This window comes from Pinus tabuliformis, chromosome 2_2 (assembly GCF_031772625.1).
Source record: "Pinus tabuliformis cultivar Carrire ecotype Pingquan chromosome 2_2, CPIR1, whole genome shotgun sequence".
Lineage (NCBI taxonomy): Eukaryota > Viridiplantae > Streptophyta > Pinopsida > Pinales > Pinaceae > Pinus > Pinus tabuliformis.
This window is the reverse complement of record NC_142300.1, coordinates 111,620,174-111,637,614: the sequence shown is the minus strand read 5'-3', so window position 1 is coordinate 111,637,614 and position 17,441 is coordinate 111,620,174. Positions and strand designations below refer to the sequence as shown.

The window sequence follows — 17,441 nt, the reverse complement described above, 5'->3', positions numbered from 1 at the left end:
GTTTCGCTTTACTGAATGGATGAAGCCATATGTACTCCAATTCCTCTCAGCTAATGAGGAACTAGCAATTTGTGATAACAACCTGGTGGTTAGAGTAGAGAGATGAATGCTATCTGAAGAAATTTCAACTCCCACTCCGGTTATCAATTGTTCTTATCACTCCATGCATTTAGTTTTAAATCCAAGCATGATAAAAATTCTAAAATGACAATAATTTTCTGAAAACACAAATTTAGAGATTTCACAACTGCTGAAATTTCAGAAACAAAACACAACAAAATTATGATAGCCACACACAGAAAATAACACAGTGATTTTTGATCAATATGACCCTGGAAAACCCCCCTACAACTCTTGGGGAAAACGAGTTTGAGAGCTCTTCTTTATTTCTGAAAATGCTTTTATGGAGAAACTAAAATACACAGTGAAAATTCCAGCAACCACAAATTACAACTGATCTCGATTTTCGTGCTTGAACTTCGCCCCGAAAATCGTGCCAATCAACAAACAGCCAAAACAGAAATTTTCCAACAATAAAACAACATTAAATGTTGTACTGCCAGCCTCGAAAAACGTGCCCAAAACTTGTTGTACGGACTGTACAAACCGTACGAATTTCAGTAGTACGTCTGCGTTGAAATTTGTGCCCAAAACTGCCTTGAAATTCGTGCCCTTACTGCTGTCCCTCTTCCTTGATTTCTGTGTTGTCCCTCTTCCGTTATATCTGTGCTTTTCTCCTGCTGTACGGTTTTGCCTTGGGATGCGTGCCAATAAATGTTGCTGCCTAGATTCGCTGAAATGTCTTCTTGCTGCTCTCTTACACTTCCTCATTGCTCATAAACTTTCTCCTTGTTCTCTTTTCTCTTTCTCTCAAATGCTCATGAAAGAATGAATTGATTTTTTCCTCTTGTCTTCTCTTTTTATTCTCTAAATGACCTTTTGGGTTAGCGTAAGATCTAATGGCTAAGATTCATTTAGATCTAAGGATGAGAATAAATGTGCATTTAATTCTCACTTTCTATTTTTTAACTCACCCACTTAAATAAAGACCCACTTAGCGTTTTATTTGCATAGTCACTTTTTCACTTTCTAATTCTTCATTGACTTTAATAAAGTCACCTTTATATTAGATTGTAACTTTATCACTTAGCCTCGTGGACGTTAAAATAATTTCTTTCTTTCTTATAAAGTCACTTTTAAATTAGAATGTAGCTTTACCACTTATAAAGTCACTTTTAAATTAAATTGACTTTACCAGTTATAAAGTCGCTTTAGGAGAAAAGTAAAAAATAAATTTGGACACTTTTCCCTAGGCCAAAGATCAAAGCCTTAGGGAACCACTTGTCCTCTGGTACCCAAATTTTAACACTCTCTCTTATCAAGGAAAGTGTTCCTCACCACTCCCATCTTGTCTCTGAAGTAGACATGCTTGCCCCGTGGTAAGGGAGTTGTCAAGCTTGAGTACATTTGTGGAAATGTACTCAAGCTTGACAACTCCCTTTTGTACATAGTCTCTAATGAAGTGATATTTGATCTCAATATGCTTTGACCTATCATGAAAAACTGGATTCTCCGTGAGTTTTATGCAACTCTGATTATCACAGTAAATTATTGAAGATCTCAATGCCTAACCAAATAGACCAAACAATATCTTGCGAAGCCATATGGCCTCACAACTAGCCAAACTAGCAGACATATACTCTGCCTTAGCTGAACTCAATGCAACTGACTGTTGTTTCCGGCTGATCCACGACACAACTGCCGAACCCAACCCAAAACAACACCCGGAAGTACTCTTCCTATCTGAAACACAACCTGCCTGATCTGAATCCGTGTACCTTGCCAGTCTCACTCCATCACCCTGTCTATAATCCAGACCAAAATCCATAGTCCCCTACAAGTAACGAAGAATGTGTTTTGCAGCCACCCAGTGCACTCTCCTGGGCTCACACATGAACTGACTCGTAGTGTTAGTTGCAAAACATATATCTGGTAGAGTGTTGACCAAATACATCAAACAACCAATCAACTGTCTGTATAGAGTAGGATCCACCAACTCAGATTCAGAAGCGTGAAGCTTCTTCCAGTTAGTGATCATAGGTGTAGACATGGGTTTGCAGTCCTCCATGTGAAATATGTTAAGAATATCCACAATGTACTTCCCTTGTCCCAGGAAGAAATGCCCCTCCTCCTGCCACACCTCCAATCCCAGAAAATAATGCATCAAGGTGATATCCTTCATCTCAAACTCTGAAGCAAGATCTCTCTTGCAGCTCTCAATGAGTCTCTCTGCACCAGTGATGATCAAGTCATCAACATACAACACTAGAATGAGAGGCTCCTCACCCACCACAATGAAGTATAGGTTCAGATTAGCCTCACTCTTTGTGAAACCTAACTGCTGCAAGTATGTATCAATCCTCGAGTACCAAGCTTTGGGAGCTTGCTTCAGGTCATAGAGTGCCTTTTTCAATCTGCATACATGGGACTCCTTCCCATGCACCTCAAAGCCCTGCGGCTGCTCAATATAAACCTCTTCCTGAATGAAGCCATTGAGAAATGCGGTCTTCACATCCATTTGGTGGATCTTCCAACCCATCTCTGCTGCAATCGATATAATGGAGCGAATAGATGTGTACTGAGCTACGTGAGCGAAGGTCTCCTCATAGTCATCTCCCTCTACCTGTGAGAACCCTCTCACCACAAATCGAGCCTTGAACTTCTCAATGCTGCCATTTGCAGCATGCTTTATCTTGTAGAGCCATCTGGAAGTAACAACTGATTTACCTTCAGGCCTCGGCACTACCTCCCAAACATTGTTCTTCATAATAGAAGAATACTCCTCCATCATGGCCTCTTTCCAGACCTGCTGGTTGGTTGCCTCTTCATAACTAGAAGGCTTAGAGTCAACAATGCTTGTTACTAATGCCATGTAACTACAAAACTGCTCAGGTGGTTTACTCTCTCTAACCTGTCTCTTTGGCCCAACGACTAATGTGGCCTCGCGCAAGGTACCTTGAAGCCACTTGGGCTTCCCCTTCCCTGAGCATACTTCTCCCACCAGAGTGAAAGAATCCTTATCATCATCAAAATCCTGGACTCCTGAAGGTTTTCCAATTGACCTCATGCCTGAATCTGTGCCTATAGATGCTGAAGTACTGTGCGAACTGTCCATTAGTGGACTACCCTATGAACTGCCCTGCATGTTGCTCGAAGAACCATCCACCTGACTCTAAGAGCCATTGCTCACTGATGGACCTGACATTGTAATCGATGTGCCTTCTGATCCCTGACCTCTAGATCCCTGTGACTGACTCAGCTGCTCTTGAGGGTCTGGTGACTTTGGATACCTTAACTCCCTTGACCTCCTGAAAGCTCTCTCCTCCTCGAACTTCACATCCCGCCTGACAACTACTTTCCTCTGTGCAGGAATATAAATCCGATAAGTTTTCGAGGTCTCGCTATAACCCACAAAGATGCCCTTGTCTGCAGTGAGCTCTAACTTGGTCCTTTTCTCCTTGGGGACATAGGAATATGTAAGGCACCCAAAGATACGAAAGTGCCCAACATCAGGCTTCTTCCCAGAAAAAGCATCCTCTGGAGTCACATTCCCCAAGGCACGATGTGGACGCCTGTTCTGCAAGTACACAACAGTGTTGCAGGCCTTTGCCCACAAAAATAAAGGTAACCCCTGATCATGAAGCGTGGCTTTGGCAGCCCCCGTAATGGATCTGTTCTTCCTCTCTGCAACCCCATTCTGTTGGGGGTTGTAAGGAATTGTGAACTCCCTTCTAATGCCTGCCTCAGCACAAAAATCAACAAACTCACCAAGGGTATGCTCCCCTCCATTGTTTGGCCTGAGGACCTTGATCTTCCTACCTGTCTGGGTCTCCACAAGAGCTTTGAACTCTTGAAACCGCTTGAAGACCTCACTCTTGTTCTTCAAGAAATAAACCCAGGTCTTCCTGGAGTGGTCATCAATGAATAAAACGTAGTACTCATAGCCACTCAATGATACATAAGACATCTGACCACTCACATTGGTATGTATCAAGTCAAGGAACCTGGTCGCTCTACTGTCATTGCTGGGAAAAGGGGATCTGGCAAACTTCCCCGTAATACATCCTTTGCATACATCAAGGTGATCAAAACTGAAATTTGGCACACCAGTGGTGATCTCCTGCAATGTACTCAAGGCCCCATGATACATGTGCCCCATCTTGCGGTGCCAATCTCACACAACTCTAAACAGCTAGATCTGTTGTTGGTCCTGTCTCGAGTGCTGCTACTCAATGACATCAGGGGCTGGAATGAGAACTTGTACACCTTGGCATGGCGCACACCAATTTCTCTAGCTAAAGAAGATGGATTTCCCCTAGGATATATAAGCACATGCCCTCTCCTAAACAACACTTCATATCCTCTATCTTCAAGTGCTGAGACGGATATCAGGTTCTTCTTCATTCCAGGAACATATAAAACATTTGACACTTTTAAGGGAGGTTTGGGTCCCCTATCAAATGTCAATGTCCCCACACCGACTGCTCTAACAGTGCTGTCATCACCAAGTACTACCTCCATATTAGTATCACCCTCTGAAAGCTCTGAGAAGTACTCTCTGACTCTTGTCATGTGGCGGGAAGAACCACTGTCAACTTACCAAATGCTAGAAGATGCTCTACTAGTAGCGGGGAATGCACATTCCCTTTGAACTTGTATGGCAGGTGATCCTGCACTAGTGGCCTCACAAGCTATGAACCCAAACTCCCAATCAAATCTCTCTGAGAAGCTCTCTATCTCTGCAGAAGCTGCCATGGGTTTGTCTTTCCCTTTCTTGTTCTTCTTCTCCGGACACACAACAACATAGTGTCCCAACTTTTGACAATTCCAAAATTTGACTTTGGAATAGTCCTTCTCCTTGTTCTGCTGCTTGCCTTTACCTTTGCCTTTGCCTCCACTGTTGGAAGCTTGCTTCTTTGCTCTGCCCTTCTTGCCTCTTGCTAATAATGCCACATTGTCATCCCCCTCCACCTGTTTGGCTGCCCCAAGATGGTTCTTCTGATCTCATTCTGCATGTAATCATCCCACAACCTCTCCCAGTCGGGAAGGTTTTCCTGTGCAACAATGCCATCCACAAAATTCTCCCAAGTCTTGGGAAGACCATTCAAAGAAATTTTCACCAACTCAGTGGGTGCAATGATCTCACCTACGACTGCCAACTCATCTCTCACTGAAGTGATCTTTGTGAGGTATGCTGTAGCACTGTCAGTCTTATCCATTTTAATGGCCTTCACTTTCTCCTTTAGGACCATTTTTCTGTTTTCATTTGGGCTCTGATAAACACTGGTCAAGGTTGTCCACATCTCATGTGCATAAGTCTTTCCTCTCACATGAGGAATGACATGGTCTTTGATTCCTTTCAGAATCCATCTTTTTGCCTTAACATTCTTTTTGTTAAACTCTGCCAACTGTACAGGGTGAGAAGGTACTACTACTGGGTTCTGTGTGGTACTTACCATAATGCCCCAGACTTTTGCTTCCCCAAAGATGCTCTGGGTTCTCTCCTTCCATGCACTGTAGTTGTTCTGCCTCATCCAACTTGTCTTCAACTCTCAAATCCAAAGACATGTTTCACTGTTCTACCAAATTGAAATTTTCAAATCTGTGGTAAAGGTTTCTGTTTTCTGTGTAAAAATCAGCGTGCTGTAATTTTCACTTTGCTGTCCCAAACTACACTTTTCAGCCAACCAAGCTCCGATACCATGAAATTTCAACCCCCACTTCGGTTATCAGTTTTCCTTATCACTCCATGCATTTAGTTTTAAATCTAAGCATGATAAAAATTCTAAAATATGGAAATCACAATAATTTTTTGAAAACACAAATTTAGAGATTTCACAACTGCTAAAATTGCAGAAATAAAACATAGCAAAATTATGACTGCCACACATAGAAAATAACATAGTGATTTTTGATCAATGTGACCCTAGAAGAACCCCCTACAACTCTTGGGGAAACCCAGTTGAGAGCTCTTCTTTATTTCTGAAAATGCTTTTACAGAGAAACTGAAATACACAGTAAAAATTCCAGCAACCACAAATTACAACTTATCTCAATTTTCGTGCTTGAACTTTGCCTCGAAAATCGTGCCAATCAGCAAATAGCCAAAACAAAAATTTTCTAGTAATACGACCAACCTCGAAAAATGTGCCGAAAACTTGTTGTACAGACCATTGTTTTACAAAACGGGCGGGTTGAAACGGAAACGGCCGTTTCTGACCGTTTCATTAGCCCACAGGTTGACCCGGCCCATGACCCGGCTCGGCTGACCGAGTCAGCAATGACTCGGCCGAGTCATCCAATGACTCGGCCGAGTCATTGCTGACTCGGTCAACCCGGCCGGGTTTGTATTGACTCGGCCGAGTCATGGAAAGGACGGCTGGGCAGCAATTTTAATAAAAAAAATTCATGTTTTTGCTGATATTTGGTAAAAAAATTCATGTTTTTGCTGATATTTGATAAAAAAAATACTCAAGTGCATGGCTCTTTAAACTTTAAAGTCTTTCAGCAAACTAATTCAGGCAGCTTTAGGGAAACCTGATTCAGCATTTGATTTTTGAACCTTCTATCTACTGGATATAACCGTGTGAAATGTTCATTTATGTGACTCACCTCTTAATATGGATTCAGAAGACCCTTCACCATACAACTTTATTTAGGGGACAGTTCTTGAAGAATTACAGTGCACAGTATAAGAGGAACCTGGGGTAGCTCCAGTGATACAAACTTTAGTTTCTCAGTCACTTGTTGAGTGGTTTTAGGATTGTCATCTTCAGGTATAAATTATAATGGCTCCTAGATGGTTGTGAACTCAGCCCTTCTTCCACCGAGATACAGTCTTCTAATCAGCAACACGTCCTCTCAAAGGTTGGCTGTAGCTGGACCTCCAAAACTGATAAATCTAGCCCCTTTTTACTGAATATATCAGTTCCGCGAACAGGCACCAAACTCAGCCCAGGTCACAGCTCAGTATCTCACAAACACCCACAATAACTCAGTCTCCATGCAGGGTATGTTATTATGGAATTGAATGGTTGTCTTCCATGTATATTATAATGTTGTGTGTTTGGAAACTTGAATGAAAATCTTTAAAATTATGTTTAAAATATTTAAAATTATGTTTTTTTATAAAAAAAATAAATATTTAATGTATTTTTTACAACGACCGAGTCATTGAAATCGAGCCGGCCGAGTCATTACCGAGTCCGAGTCCGAGTCGGAGTCGATCCTCGGCCGAGTCCGAGTCCGAGTCCGAGTTGTAAAACACTGGTACAGACTGTACAAACCGTACAGATTTTAGCAGTACGACTGCCTCGAAATTTATGCCCAAATTTGCCTTGAAATTCGTGCCCTTGTTGCTGCCCCTCTTCCTTGATTTCTGTGCTGTCCCTCTTTCGCAATATCTGTCCCTCTTTTGCGATATCTATGCCTTTCTCTTGCTATACGGTTTTGCCTTGGGATGCATGCCAATAAATGCTGCTGCCCAGATTTGCTGAAATGTCTTCTTGCTGCTCTATTTCACTTCCTCACTGCTTAGAAATTTTCTTCTTGTTCTCTCTTCTCTTTCTCTCAAATGCTCATGAAAGAATGAATTGATCTTTTCCTCTTCTCTTCTCCTTTTATTTTCTAAATGACCTTTTGGGTTACCCTAAGATTTAATCGCTGAGATTCATTTAGATCTAAGGATGAGAATAAATGTGCATTTAATTCTCACTTTCTATTTTTTAACTCACCCACTTAAATAAAGACCCACCTAGCCTTTTATTTCCATAGTCACTTTTTCACTTTCTAATTCTTCATTGACTTTAATAAAGTTACTTTTAAATTAGAATGTAACTTTATCACTTATAAAGTCACTTTTAAATTAGAATGTAACTTTACCACTTATAAAGTCATTTTTAAATTAAATTGACTTTACCACGTATAAAGTCATTTGAGGAGAAAAGTAAAAAAAAATTTCAACACTTTTCCCTAGGCCAAAGATCAAAGCCTTAGGGAACCACTTGTCCTCTGATACCCAAATTTTAACACTATCCCCACCATGGAAATCCCACCAAGTAATAGGGTTCAAGATGCCCTCGATCATCCATGGCTAGTGGATTTGAAAAGCTACCAATAGATTGTACAAACCCTCCAAATTCTTGGTGTACTTCCATTACAACTCCCATATTTCTATAAAATTTCCTCAAAGCTGTCTTGTATCTTTGTACCACTTCAGAATCCTTGTTCGGCGCTGTTCTACCATGTAAAGACAAAATTTTGGAATGATAATATTTAGGGTGCATGCCAAAATGTGTAATGGTGTGGTCATTTTTTTCCACCTTTCTATAACTATGCCCTTCACTAAATAATAGAATGTTTCATAAGGGTCATTTTCACTTGCCTTGATAATTTCCCTTATCCTCTCCAACATACTATCAATGTTTTCATAAACTTCCCCCGAGCAAGGTGTATCTGTGTCAAATGCCTTGATCAAGGTCAAGATTGGTTCAGTGAACCGCAAAAGGTATTGGACCTTGTCCCACCATGCATCATCAAGAATGATGGACTTGATTTTTTGTCCTCTATCAGAAGTGGAAGTCTTTCGTGATTCCCAAAGAGGGTCAATGACCATTGCTTGTGATGCTTGTCTCACCTCCTCAAGCCTCTTTATGACAAGAGTGTGGGAGGCAAAACGAGTTTCAACAACCTACAAGTTTCAAAAATTCAAATCTCAAATGAGAAATCATATATAAATTTGTAATTAAAATTAAGAATTTCAAATACAAATAATATTGATTAAAAAAAGAGTACCTTCAGTAGTTCCAACTTTGCAAAACCTCGCTAAATGGTTTGGGACATTTAATGATTGGTTATGAACATTTGGATTTCTTTTGCTGCTACATATATTTCATTAATCCATTCAATCTTACCAATCTTGGCAGGCATAAGGTTCAATGAATGTACTGAGCATGGAGTCCAAAATATGTGATCGTATTGACCCTCCATAGTCAACCTTGCAGCTTTACAAACCTGTGCATTGTCCATAATGACTTGGACAACATTATGTGGCCCCACACTTTCTATTTCATCAATAAGAATCGTGGATATGAAAGATGCATCTTTCTCTATTCCATTGCAATCAACAACCTTCAAAAACATTGCCCCTTAGGGGCATACTACAACAACATTAATTAATGGATGATTTCTTTGGTCTCTCCATCCATCATAAATGATGGACATATGTTTCTGCTCATGTATCTCGGATTGCATGTAGTTGTCTATCCACGGATTGTCTCTCTGCTTCCAACAAAGTAGTGCGAACGTTTTCATATCCAGGGCTTTTGTACCCTTTTGGCGTTTCATTAACAACCTTAATCATTTGTCACCAATAAGGGGAATGCACCAAATCGAATGCTAGCCCATTTGCATAAATGCAACGTGCTACATGTTCATCGGCTATGTTTCTACCTTGATTATTGAAAGCTGCTTCAAGAGGGCCTAGAGTGGGCCTTTTATTAGTTGTGGCATCAGGCCTAGATGGCAATGGAGGCCTAGTTGTAGAGATTTGCATAGGGCATTTTCCCTTAGCAAGCTTCCTATCAGTAGTTTCTTGCAAAGATGCATAGAATTTCATTTTTCCAGAACTCAAACCTTGGCCAGGTTTGCCATTTGCATCTTTTGGCCTGTACATATTTGCACCCTTGTGTTAGTTTGACCAATGAGATGGGCCTTCACTCTAGAATATGAGATATTCTTCCTGAGAGGATACTGTGTTGCGTAGTGACCGAGTTCACCACATCTGAAGCATTTGATCTTCACAACATCTTTCTTATTCTTCCATTGCTCATGCTGCCCCTTGGATGCGAGGGCTGCATTCTCTTCCTCCTCCTTGGGCTTCGATCCATTGCTGCTGCTTCCGTCAAGTTTACACTTGACCAAGCCCATCCTCAACTCTTCTTGCTTAAGAGCTGCTCACATTTCATCCCAGTTTGGCAAAGTCACCCTGCCCAAGATGCTTTGGACAAAGACTTTGCACTCCTCAAACACTGAATTAGGGCTAGTCTTACCATCTCTGGACCTTGAAGGGTTGACCCCACAACTGTCAGCTCATCTCGGGTCTCCTGAAGCTTAGAGAGGAACGAATCAATGCGTTCCCCCTTCTGCATTTGCATATATCTCATCTTCTGCTCCAAGTACATCTTCTGCTGCTCGGAAGATCGTTGATACAACGTCGACAATGCATCCCACATCTCCTTGGCAGTTTTTTGCCAGTGATGTGACAGGCTATATGATCCTTCACTTCGTCGAGGATCATTCTTTTTGTCTTCGCCATTTCTCCCTTGTACTTCTTGAGCGGATCTGGATCTGCGGGCTCAGCTACCACATTGCAACGTAGGCTTTGAGAAAATGCTCATCTAGAAGGCATGACATCCTTGCCTTCTAGATCACATAGTTGGATGCCCCATCCAACCTATCTTGATCTCTCAGTCCATTGGCTGCCATCTCTGCCAATCGAAAAAGTCGAATAACCTCCTCTCTCCTTTGCGCAACACTAGACTGGCCTACGCACTCCCTGCTGGAGCTTGTAGATCTGACCCTCTCTGCTGTTGCTCAGCTAGTGAGAATTCAGACTCCTTGGCTGGAAGTCCTCTATGGAAGAATTCCCTCAATCGTGTCTCTCTTCCCTCTGACATCTTTCTGCCCAGCAACTGCCTGCAAAATACTACGTCCCTTCAGAAACCCCTCTTCGCTGAAGCTTTTGTTGCGTTGCTCCCTCTGTCGCTAACAAATCTTGATCTGGAAATCCTACCACTCTGTCAACTCACTCAGAGAGAGGTTTACCACGAAAATCTTGCGCATCCGACCTGTCCTGATCTCTTAGTCCACTGGTTGCCATCTCCGCCAATCGAAAAAGTCGAATAGCCTCCTCTCTCCTCTGCGTAGCATTGGACTGGCCTACGTACTCCCTTTTGGAGTTTGTAGATTTGCCTCTCTCTGTTGCTTCTGAGCTAGTGAGAATTCAGACTCCTTGGCTGGAGGTCCTTTGAGGAAGAATTCCCTCAACCGTGTCCCTCTCTTCCCTCTGAGGTCTTTCTGCCCATCAATTGCTTGCAAAAAACTGTGTCCCTCCAGAAAAACCCCTCTTCGCTAAAGCTTCTCTTGCGCTGCTCCTTCTGCCGCTGACAAATCTCGAACTGTAAATCCTACCTCTGTCGACTCACTCAGAGAGAGATTTACCACGAGAATCTAGCCCTCTTGGCCTGAACTGGGTAATCCCTCTAGGGATTCGAATAGCTGCCTCCTGCAGGAATTTCGAATTCCCTTCCTCCCTCAGCACTGGGCTCTTCCGGCATTGCTCTCTTGTCTCACCTGCAGCTTTGATACTATGTGAAAATTTGGATGCCCAAATTTCTATTGCAGCAACTGATTAAGTTTCTCCTACTTGTTAATTTTTGAATCAAGTTACTTACTATTTCCTATAGTAAATATCGAAACTAATACATTGCAGTCTACACCATTTAAATTATAAACGGAAACAAGAAACTGAACAAGAAAGAGATACAACACATCTACACAGTTATTTTTGGACAAATGTCCTCGAAAAAAACCCAATGCTGGAAAATAATGCAACAACTTTGAGGGTTTTATTATTATGTAGTAATAATTATGAGTACAATTTGTTGGATGCCCAACTGCCTATCCTATACAGAGAGATATGGACAAAACAAGTAATGAGATGCTCTCACCTTGTCACTGGAAGAATTCAACTCTTATCTCGCTGGAATAGAGGCTCTGCGTCCCTTCTGCGCAAACCTGTGTCAACCCCATGCAGTCTCTGCATCACCTCTATTAGGGACTGTGCTGCTCATCCTTTGGACCCTTTGCTGGCCAAAAACTTTAATTTCCAGCCTCCCAGTCTCACACCCCGGCTCGCGGCTTCTGAAACTCGATTTCCTCCGCAGGAATTCAATCTCCCTCTAGGCCCTGCGTTGCCATTGCGTCAACACTGCTTGGGCCAGCGTCAACCTCTTTCTCTGAACGTCGTTTGGTCCTCTCTGCCTTGTACTCTCCGGCCCAGGAAAACTCCTCACCGGCTACTATCCCTGCCCCTCACTGCAAAAGATCACTATGGAAAATCTCTCCGGCAGTTGCTCTGCTTCAGAGAATCGAACTTATGATCTCCCCTCAGTGTGTTCTCCAAGTGCCCCTCAAGCCTCTTCTTATATCTTTCTGTTAGACAACCAATGACCCAAATTAACTTCTAATCAATGGCTTAGATCATTTTGGCTTGATTCTCATCTTCTTCTAGAAGTTACACCCACAATTTACATTAATACCCATTAATTATTTTAATTTCCTAATTTTAGACTTAGGGTCCCATTAAGAAAATTAATTATTTTAATAAAAATGTTTTCAGGTGGAATTTCCGAAAACGATTTATGGGTATTGGAGAATGCATGTGTCTAAGCCCCCTTGCAAATTTTGAGACTTAGAGCACATCCGATGCTACCAGAAATCAACAAAGGCCAAATGCCATGTGTACAAGGGTGGCAATGATGAGGAATGTCCACATATTTGGGCATACAAATGTAGGAGGGAGCAATCTTGGATACATGAGTTACCTCGGATTTTGTTTTTATACCCTTTATTATTTGGATTTTGCCTTTTCTTTATTTTTCTTTGTATGACTGCTTGGGGCTCCAAGAAATGAGAGCATGTTGTGTATGATGAAAGCAGTTATTAGGCATTTAAGGTGGAGCAATTCATCGCCCACCAGGGGTTGGAACGTGCATGGGTTCCTTAATGATGTGGGGGCACTCATGGGCTCTAGGAACTAGGGTGATGGCCATAATGGTAAGGGTAGAGCTCATGTTTGGCTTTTCCCACGTGCGATTTTTTTAATGTCCCGACCATCTTTTGCATTTTATAATAATCTTTTCTTTTGTTTCTTGCTTGTGGCCATTATGAAAATTCCTTGAACCGGAATCCCTACTGTAGCAACTGATGATATTTCTCCTACTTGTTAGATTTACATGAACAAGTTATTTGCAGTTTCCTACAGCAAACATCGAAACACATACACTGCAGCCTACACCAATTAAATAATATGCCGAAACAAAAAACTGAACAATAGATAAAGATACAACACAAAGGACATATTGGTTTTTGGACAAATGTCCCCGGAAAAACCCAATGCGGGAAAACCGGTGCAATAGATCTGAGGGTTTCCATCTTTTGCATTTTATAATAATCTTTTCTTTTGTTTTTTGCTTGTGGCCATTGTGAAAATTCCTTAAACCGGAATCCCTACTGCAGCAATTGATGATATTTCTCCTACTTGTTAGATTTACATGAACAAGTTATTTGCAGTTTCCTACGGCAAACATCGAAACACATACACTACAGCCTACAACAATTAAATAATATGCCGAAACAAAAAACTGAACAATAGATAAAGATACAACACAAAGGACACAGTTGTTTTTGGACAAATGTCCCCGGAAAAACCCAATGTGGGAAAACCGATGCAACAGATCTGAGGGTTTTTATTATTAAGCAAAAGTATTTCTGAATATAACCTCTGGATGCCTTGCTGGCAATCCAGTACATAGAATATCACTCGGCAGAAGAAATTAGTGAGATTATTTCACTCTACACTGCAAGTCTCGATTGATCCGGCAGCTTAACCAATGAGTTCTCCGACTACTTCCGCGTTGCCCCTGCGTGGAGCTGCGCCAGCCTCTAAGGCATTGCGTCACCTCTGCTGGGAATCGATTTGCTCACTGGAGCTGATTCCAACCTTCTTGGCTCAAAAACGTCAGCCTCCTCAGCAAATTCGGACTTTTGTGTGAAGGCTCTGTGCTGCTCTGCTTGGGGCCTGCGTGAGCCCTTTCTGGCTCTGCGTCAGTGTCTTTGGCCACTGCACTGCCTCCTTTGTGTGTCTCTCTGCCTCTTTGCTGAGTATTCTTAGCTCTGGAGAAGATTCTCCAGCCAAAAATTCCCTCTGACCCTCTTTGCATGATCACTACAAATCACTGCGTTGCCTCTAGTTTCAGTGTTTCGATCTGACTGATCAACTCTCTATTTGTCTTCCAAATGACCCTCAAGCTTCCTTAAATAATCTGCTCGTTGATATTCAACGGTCCAGATTATAAGTTAATCAATAGCTAAGATCATTTCTGCTTGATCCTTATCTTCTTCTAGAAGTTACACCCACAGTTAGATTAATACCCTTTAATTATTTTAATTTATTAAGTTTAGACTTACCCATTAAAAATAATTAATTATTTTAATAAAACTGTTTCCTAGTGGAATTTCCCAAAACGTTTTCTGGGTTCTTTGGAATACATGTGCCCAAGCCTCCCTGCAAAATTTGAGACTTAGAGCACATCTGTTGCTACCAGAAATCAACAACCATGATATGCTTTTAACTTTCTTTTAGCTGCATCAACCTCTAGGGCAATGTTTCTAGGCCTTGACCCAGACGTGTGGACAAGGGGGTGTGCCAATGCCTTGTGGACCCAGAGAGGGAAGATGATGATGTAGGGCTTGTAATGTGAGGAGGGGAGTGAGAAATGCCGAACGGGAAAACGGGACCGCACTGCCAAAATAAGGGTTTCCCAAATAGTGCCCTTCCTAAAGCTATAGGCCAATAGGGGAGATCCCACAAGACTAGGGTTGAGGATTAGCAACCCATTTAAGGTGAGGGGACGAGACCCCAGTCAAAACCCTTCCTTTTTCTAGGTCACTCAATAATCGATGCCCAAAATACTCAATGAAGAACAAGCATAAGCACTTAATTGCATAATGAAAAACATAACTTCTAGGGTGGAATGCCCACCTTGAAACATATGTTCTCGACAAATGGGAGAGGGGGCATATGACTGATTCAGGGAGTGGAGATCAAATGGCACAACACATCAGTTACATTGGTGGCAGTCAGGGGCTGCTGTCTGCTGGTTGAAGAGATGTCTAGTAGAAAAAAATTCTCCTATGGGGTCACCCTCTTTTGGTGGGTAACAGTTCCCAAGGTCTGGACTCCATTTTACTACATAAGTGATTGCTTTTTGTGATCCATAGAAATATTGATTCTTTCTCTGGCCTGCCTTGACCTGCGTCCCATGAAAATAGGCACTCTCTGGCCACGACTTTTTGGGCATTCTCTTGTAGCAGATTTCTGATTTATTGGCACTTGCTTTCTGTCCTCCTAGGATTCCGCATTTCTGGCTTTGAAGATGTGCTCATGTCAGTGCGTCAACTGCTTTGTGGTCATTTTAGTGTATTACATATAATGGAATATATTCATATTTCAAAAGTAATTGGAGTTTTTAAATGATTTCAATGTGGAGTGGGTTGCGGTGTTTCCTTAGTGGCAGCATTTCCATCTTGATGCTTGTAAATCTTAATAGGGACCTTTTCACTGACATGCCAAAATCCTCTTCAACGAGTATGATTCATAGTATACTTGTATGTGACTCTTTTAATTGAGACCATCCGTTGTTTTTAATTTTGAACTGTTTTGTTTAATTGTTTGTTAACTTGGTGAGAGCAAGACTTTGAAAATCACTGTTGAAGCTATTTTTCTTCTTTCGGATGTTTTTGGTTTGTTTAGTTTATCTTAGTAAATTGAAAGACCTTTGAGAACCACATGTATTCTTCTAACTTATTGAAGGTGTTTTTCCTCTTGCAGCTTGGTTCATGCTTATGCAGTTGCCAGAGATATGCGGGGAGCAGTTGCCTGTGTGGATGAAATGGAGGCAGAATATATTGAACTCAACGTGGCAACCTATAGTATTCTTATCTCAGGTTATGCCAATATTGGAGATGCTGAGTAAGATTTATATCCTCTCAAAGAGGCTTACTGCTATTTATCTTTTCATACTATTTAGTTCTTTCTTTCATTTTCCCAGTCTTCACTAGCTACAGACAACGTACACCTGTATCTGAAGCAAACATTAGCATGCAGGCTGTTGCCTTTCCTTTTCTTCCTTTATTTTAGCAAACTCTACCAAAAATGTATTTCTACTTTCCATTGTAAATTGACAATAAACACTACAGAACCAAAGGTTAGGTAAAGAAGCTGCTGTTGAACAACATCCTGTGTGATAATGATTGGCCTCATAGGAAACCAGGACAACCATGGAAAGAGTAGAGTAAGTAAAAGATCTGAAAGTCGGTATTTAAATATTTTAAGCTTTCTTTGTCTTCCTATAAATGCTCTGCCTTACCACGGCAATGCCTGAGGGGCTAAATGAAGGGAAAAATGAGAAACTATTAGACCCCAATTATTTATGATGATGATTCATGAGAAAGAATCGCTAGTACATGTAGCATCTGATAGAGATTTATGGAAACTGAATCATTTATCGGCTTTTCAAAGAATTCCATATTCAAAACTATTCGACCAAGGGAGTAAGTAATGAAGTTCATTTGGTAATTTGTCACAGATGATAGTGATATGAAGGCCTTGCATTTGAACCTAAGCCGAAGAAAATAATAATGATGTTAATTATCAGAAATCTATGGGATGCATCTGTAAAGAACTCCATAAATGATAACTGTAAGAAGCACCAGCAGAACAATGACATGATTAAACATTCAAGAAAAAATGCAGTAGACCATTTTTATGGAAAGAGAAAGAAAGAAAAAGAAGAAGAAAAGAAAGCCAAGAAATGAAGTCAGTCAACCAAGTCAAAGTATTTGAAAAGTTCATTATTCTAGGGGTGCCGTAATTATTATATATTGATAAAACTCCAGGACAACAGCTGAGGGACATGGAAAACATAATATGGCAAGAGAGTCACTGTAAAGCCTTTAACAAGACACGTTTTCTTCAGGCAAGGAGGAAATTGTCCTTGAGCTTTTAAGGAAATATTGACTAAATGAATCGAAGACTCCACCTACATGATAGTCTAGGAACTTCAGAGTAATGTATGATTAGCATGTGCATTGTTCCTTGTATTCGTGAGATTAAGGAGTTAAGAAATAAAATCTAGGTATTGTGATTGTCAATGCTGCAAGATATGTCAAGGCTGGCTTTAGATATGTAATGTTAGAAATCACCAACTAGAAAAGATCAATAAAGTATGTGAGGCAATAACAAGATATTTCCAGTAGAATCCATCCTAACATCATTAGAGGGATGGTTCAGTAATAAACCTAGGAACTAGCAAGTTAAGTCATTGACAGTTAATTCATGAATGCTTAGAGTTTGTGTTAGGCATGGTGTTCATTTTTCCAAGTTGGAGGAGAGATTGAATCAGTGCATTTATTGCAACACATTCTTCATACTTTGTAAATGAATGAAATTGGAATATGGTCCTATTTTTGGGGACTCGACTGAAAAAATGGGTTTTAGCACTGTGGGTTGGAGTACACCATGAAGTAGAAAGCTTATG

General features: G+C 41.1%; 1 protein-coding gene across 4 annotated transcripts in view; it reads left to right on the top strand.

Annotated features, from left to right (window-relative positions):
* LOC149191613 (pentatricopeptide (PPR) repeat-containing protein) overlaps nt 1-17,441 on the top strand; it is a 343,363-nt gene that overhangs the window by 73,454 nt on the left and 252,468 nt on the right. For all 4 annotated transcript variants that reach the window (XM_089404363.1, XM_089404360.1, XM_089404362.1 and 1 more), the window contains exon 3: nt 15,734-15,874. In XM_089404363.1, the coding sequence (XP_089260489.1) occupies nt 15,734-15,874 (141 nt within the window). The remainder of the gene's footprint in view (nt 1-15,733; nt 15,875-17,441) is intronic.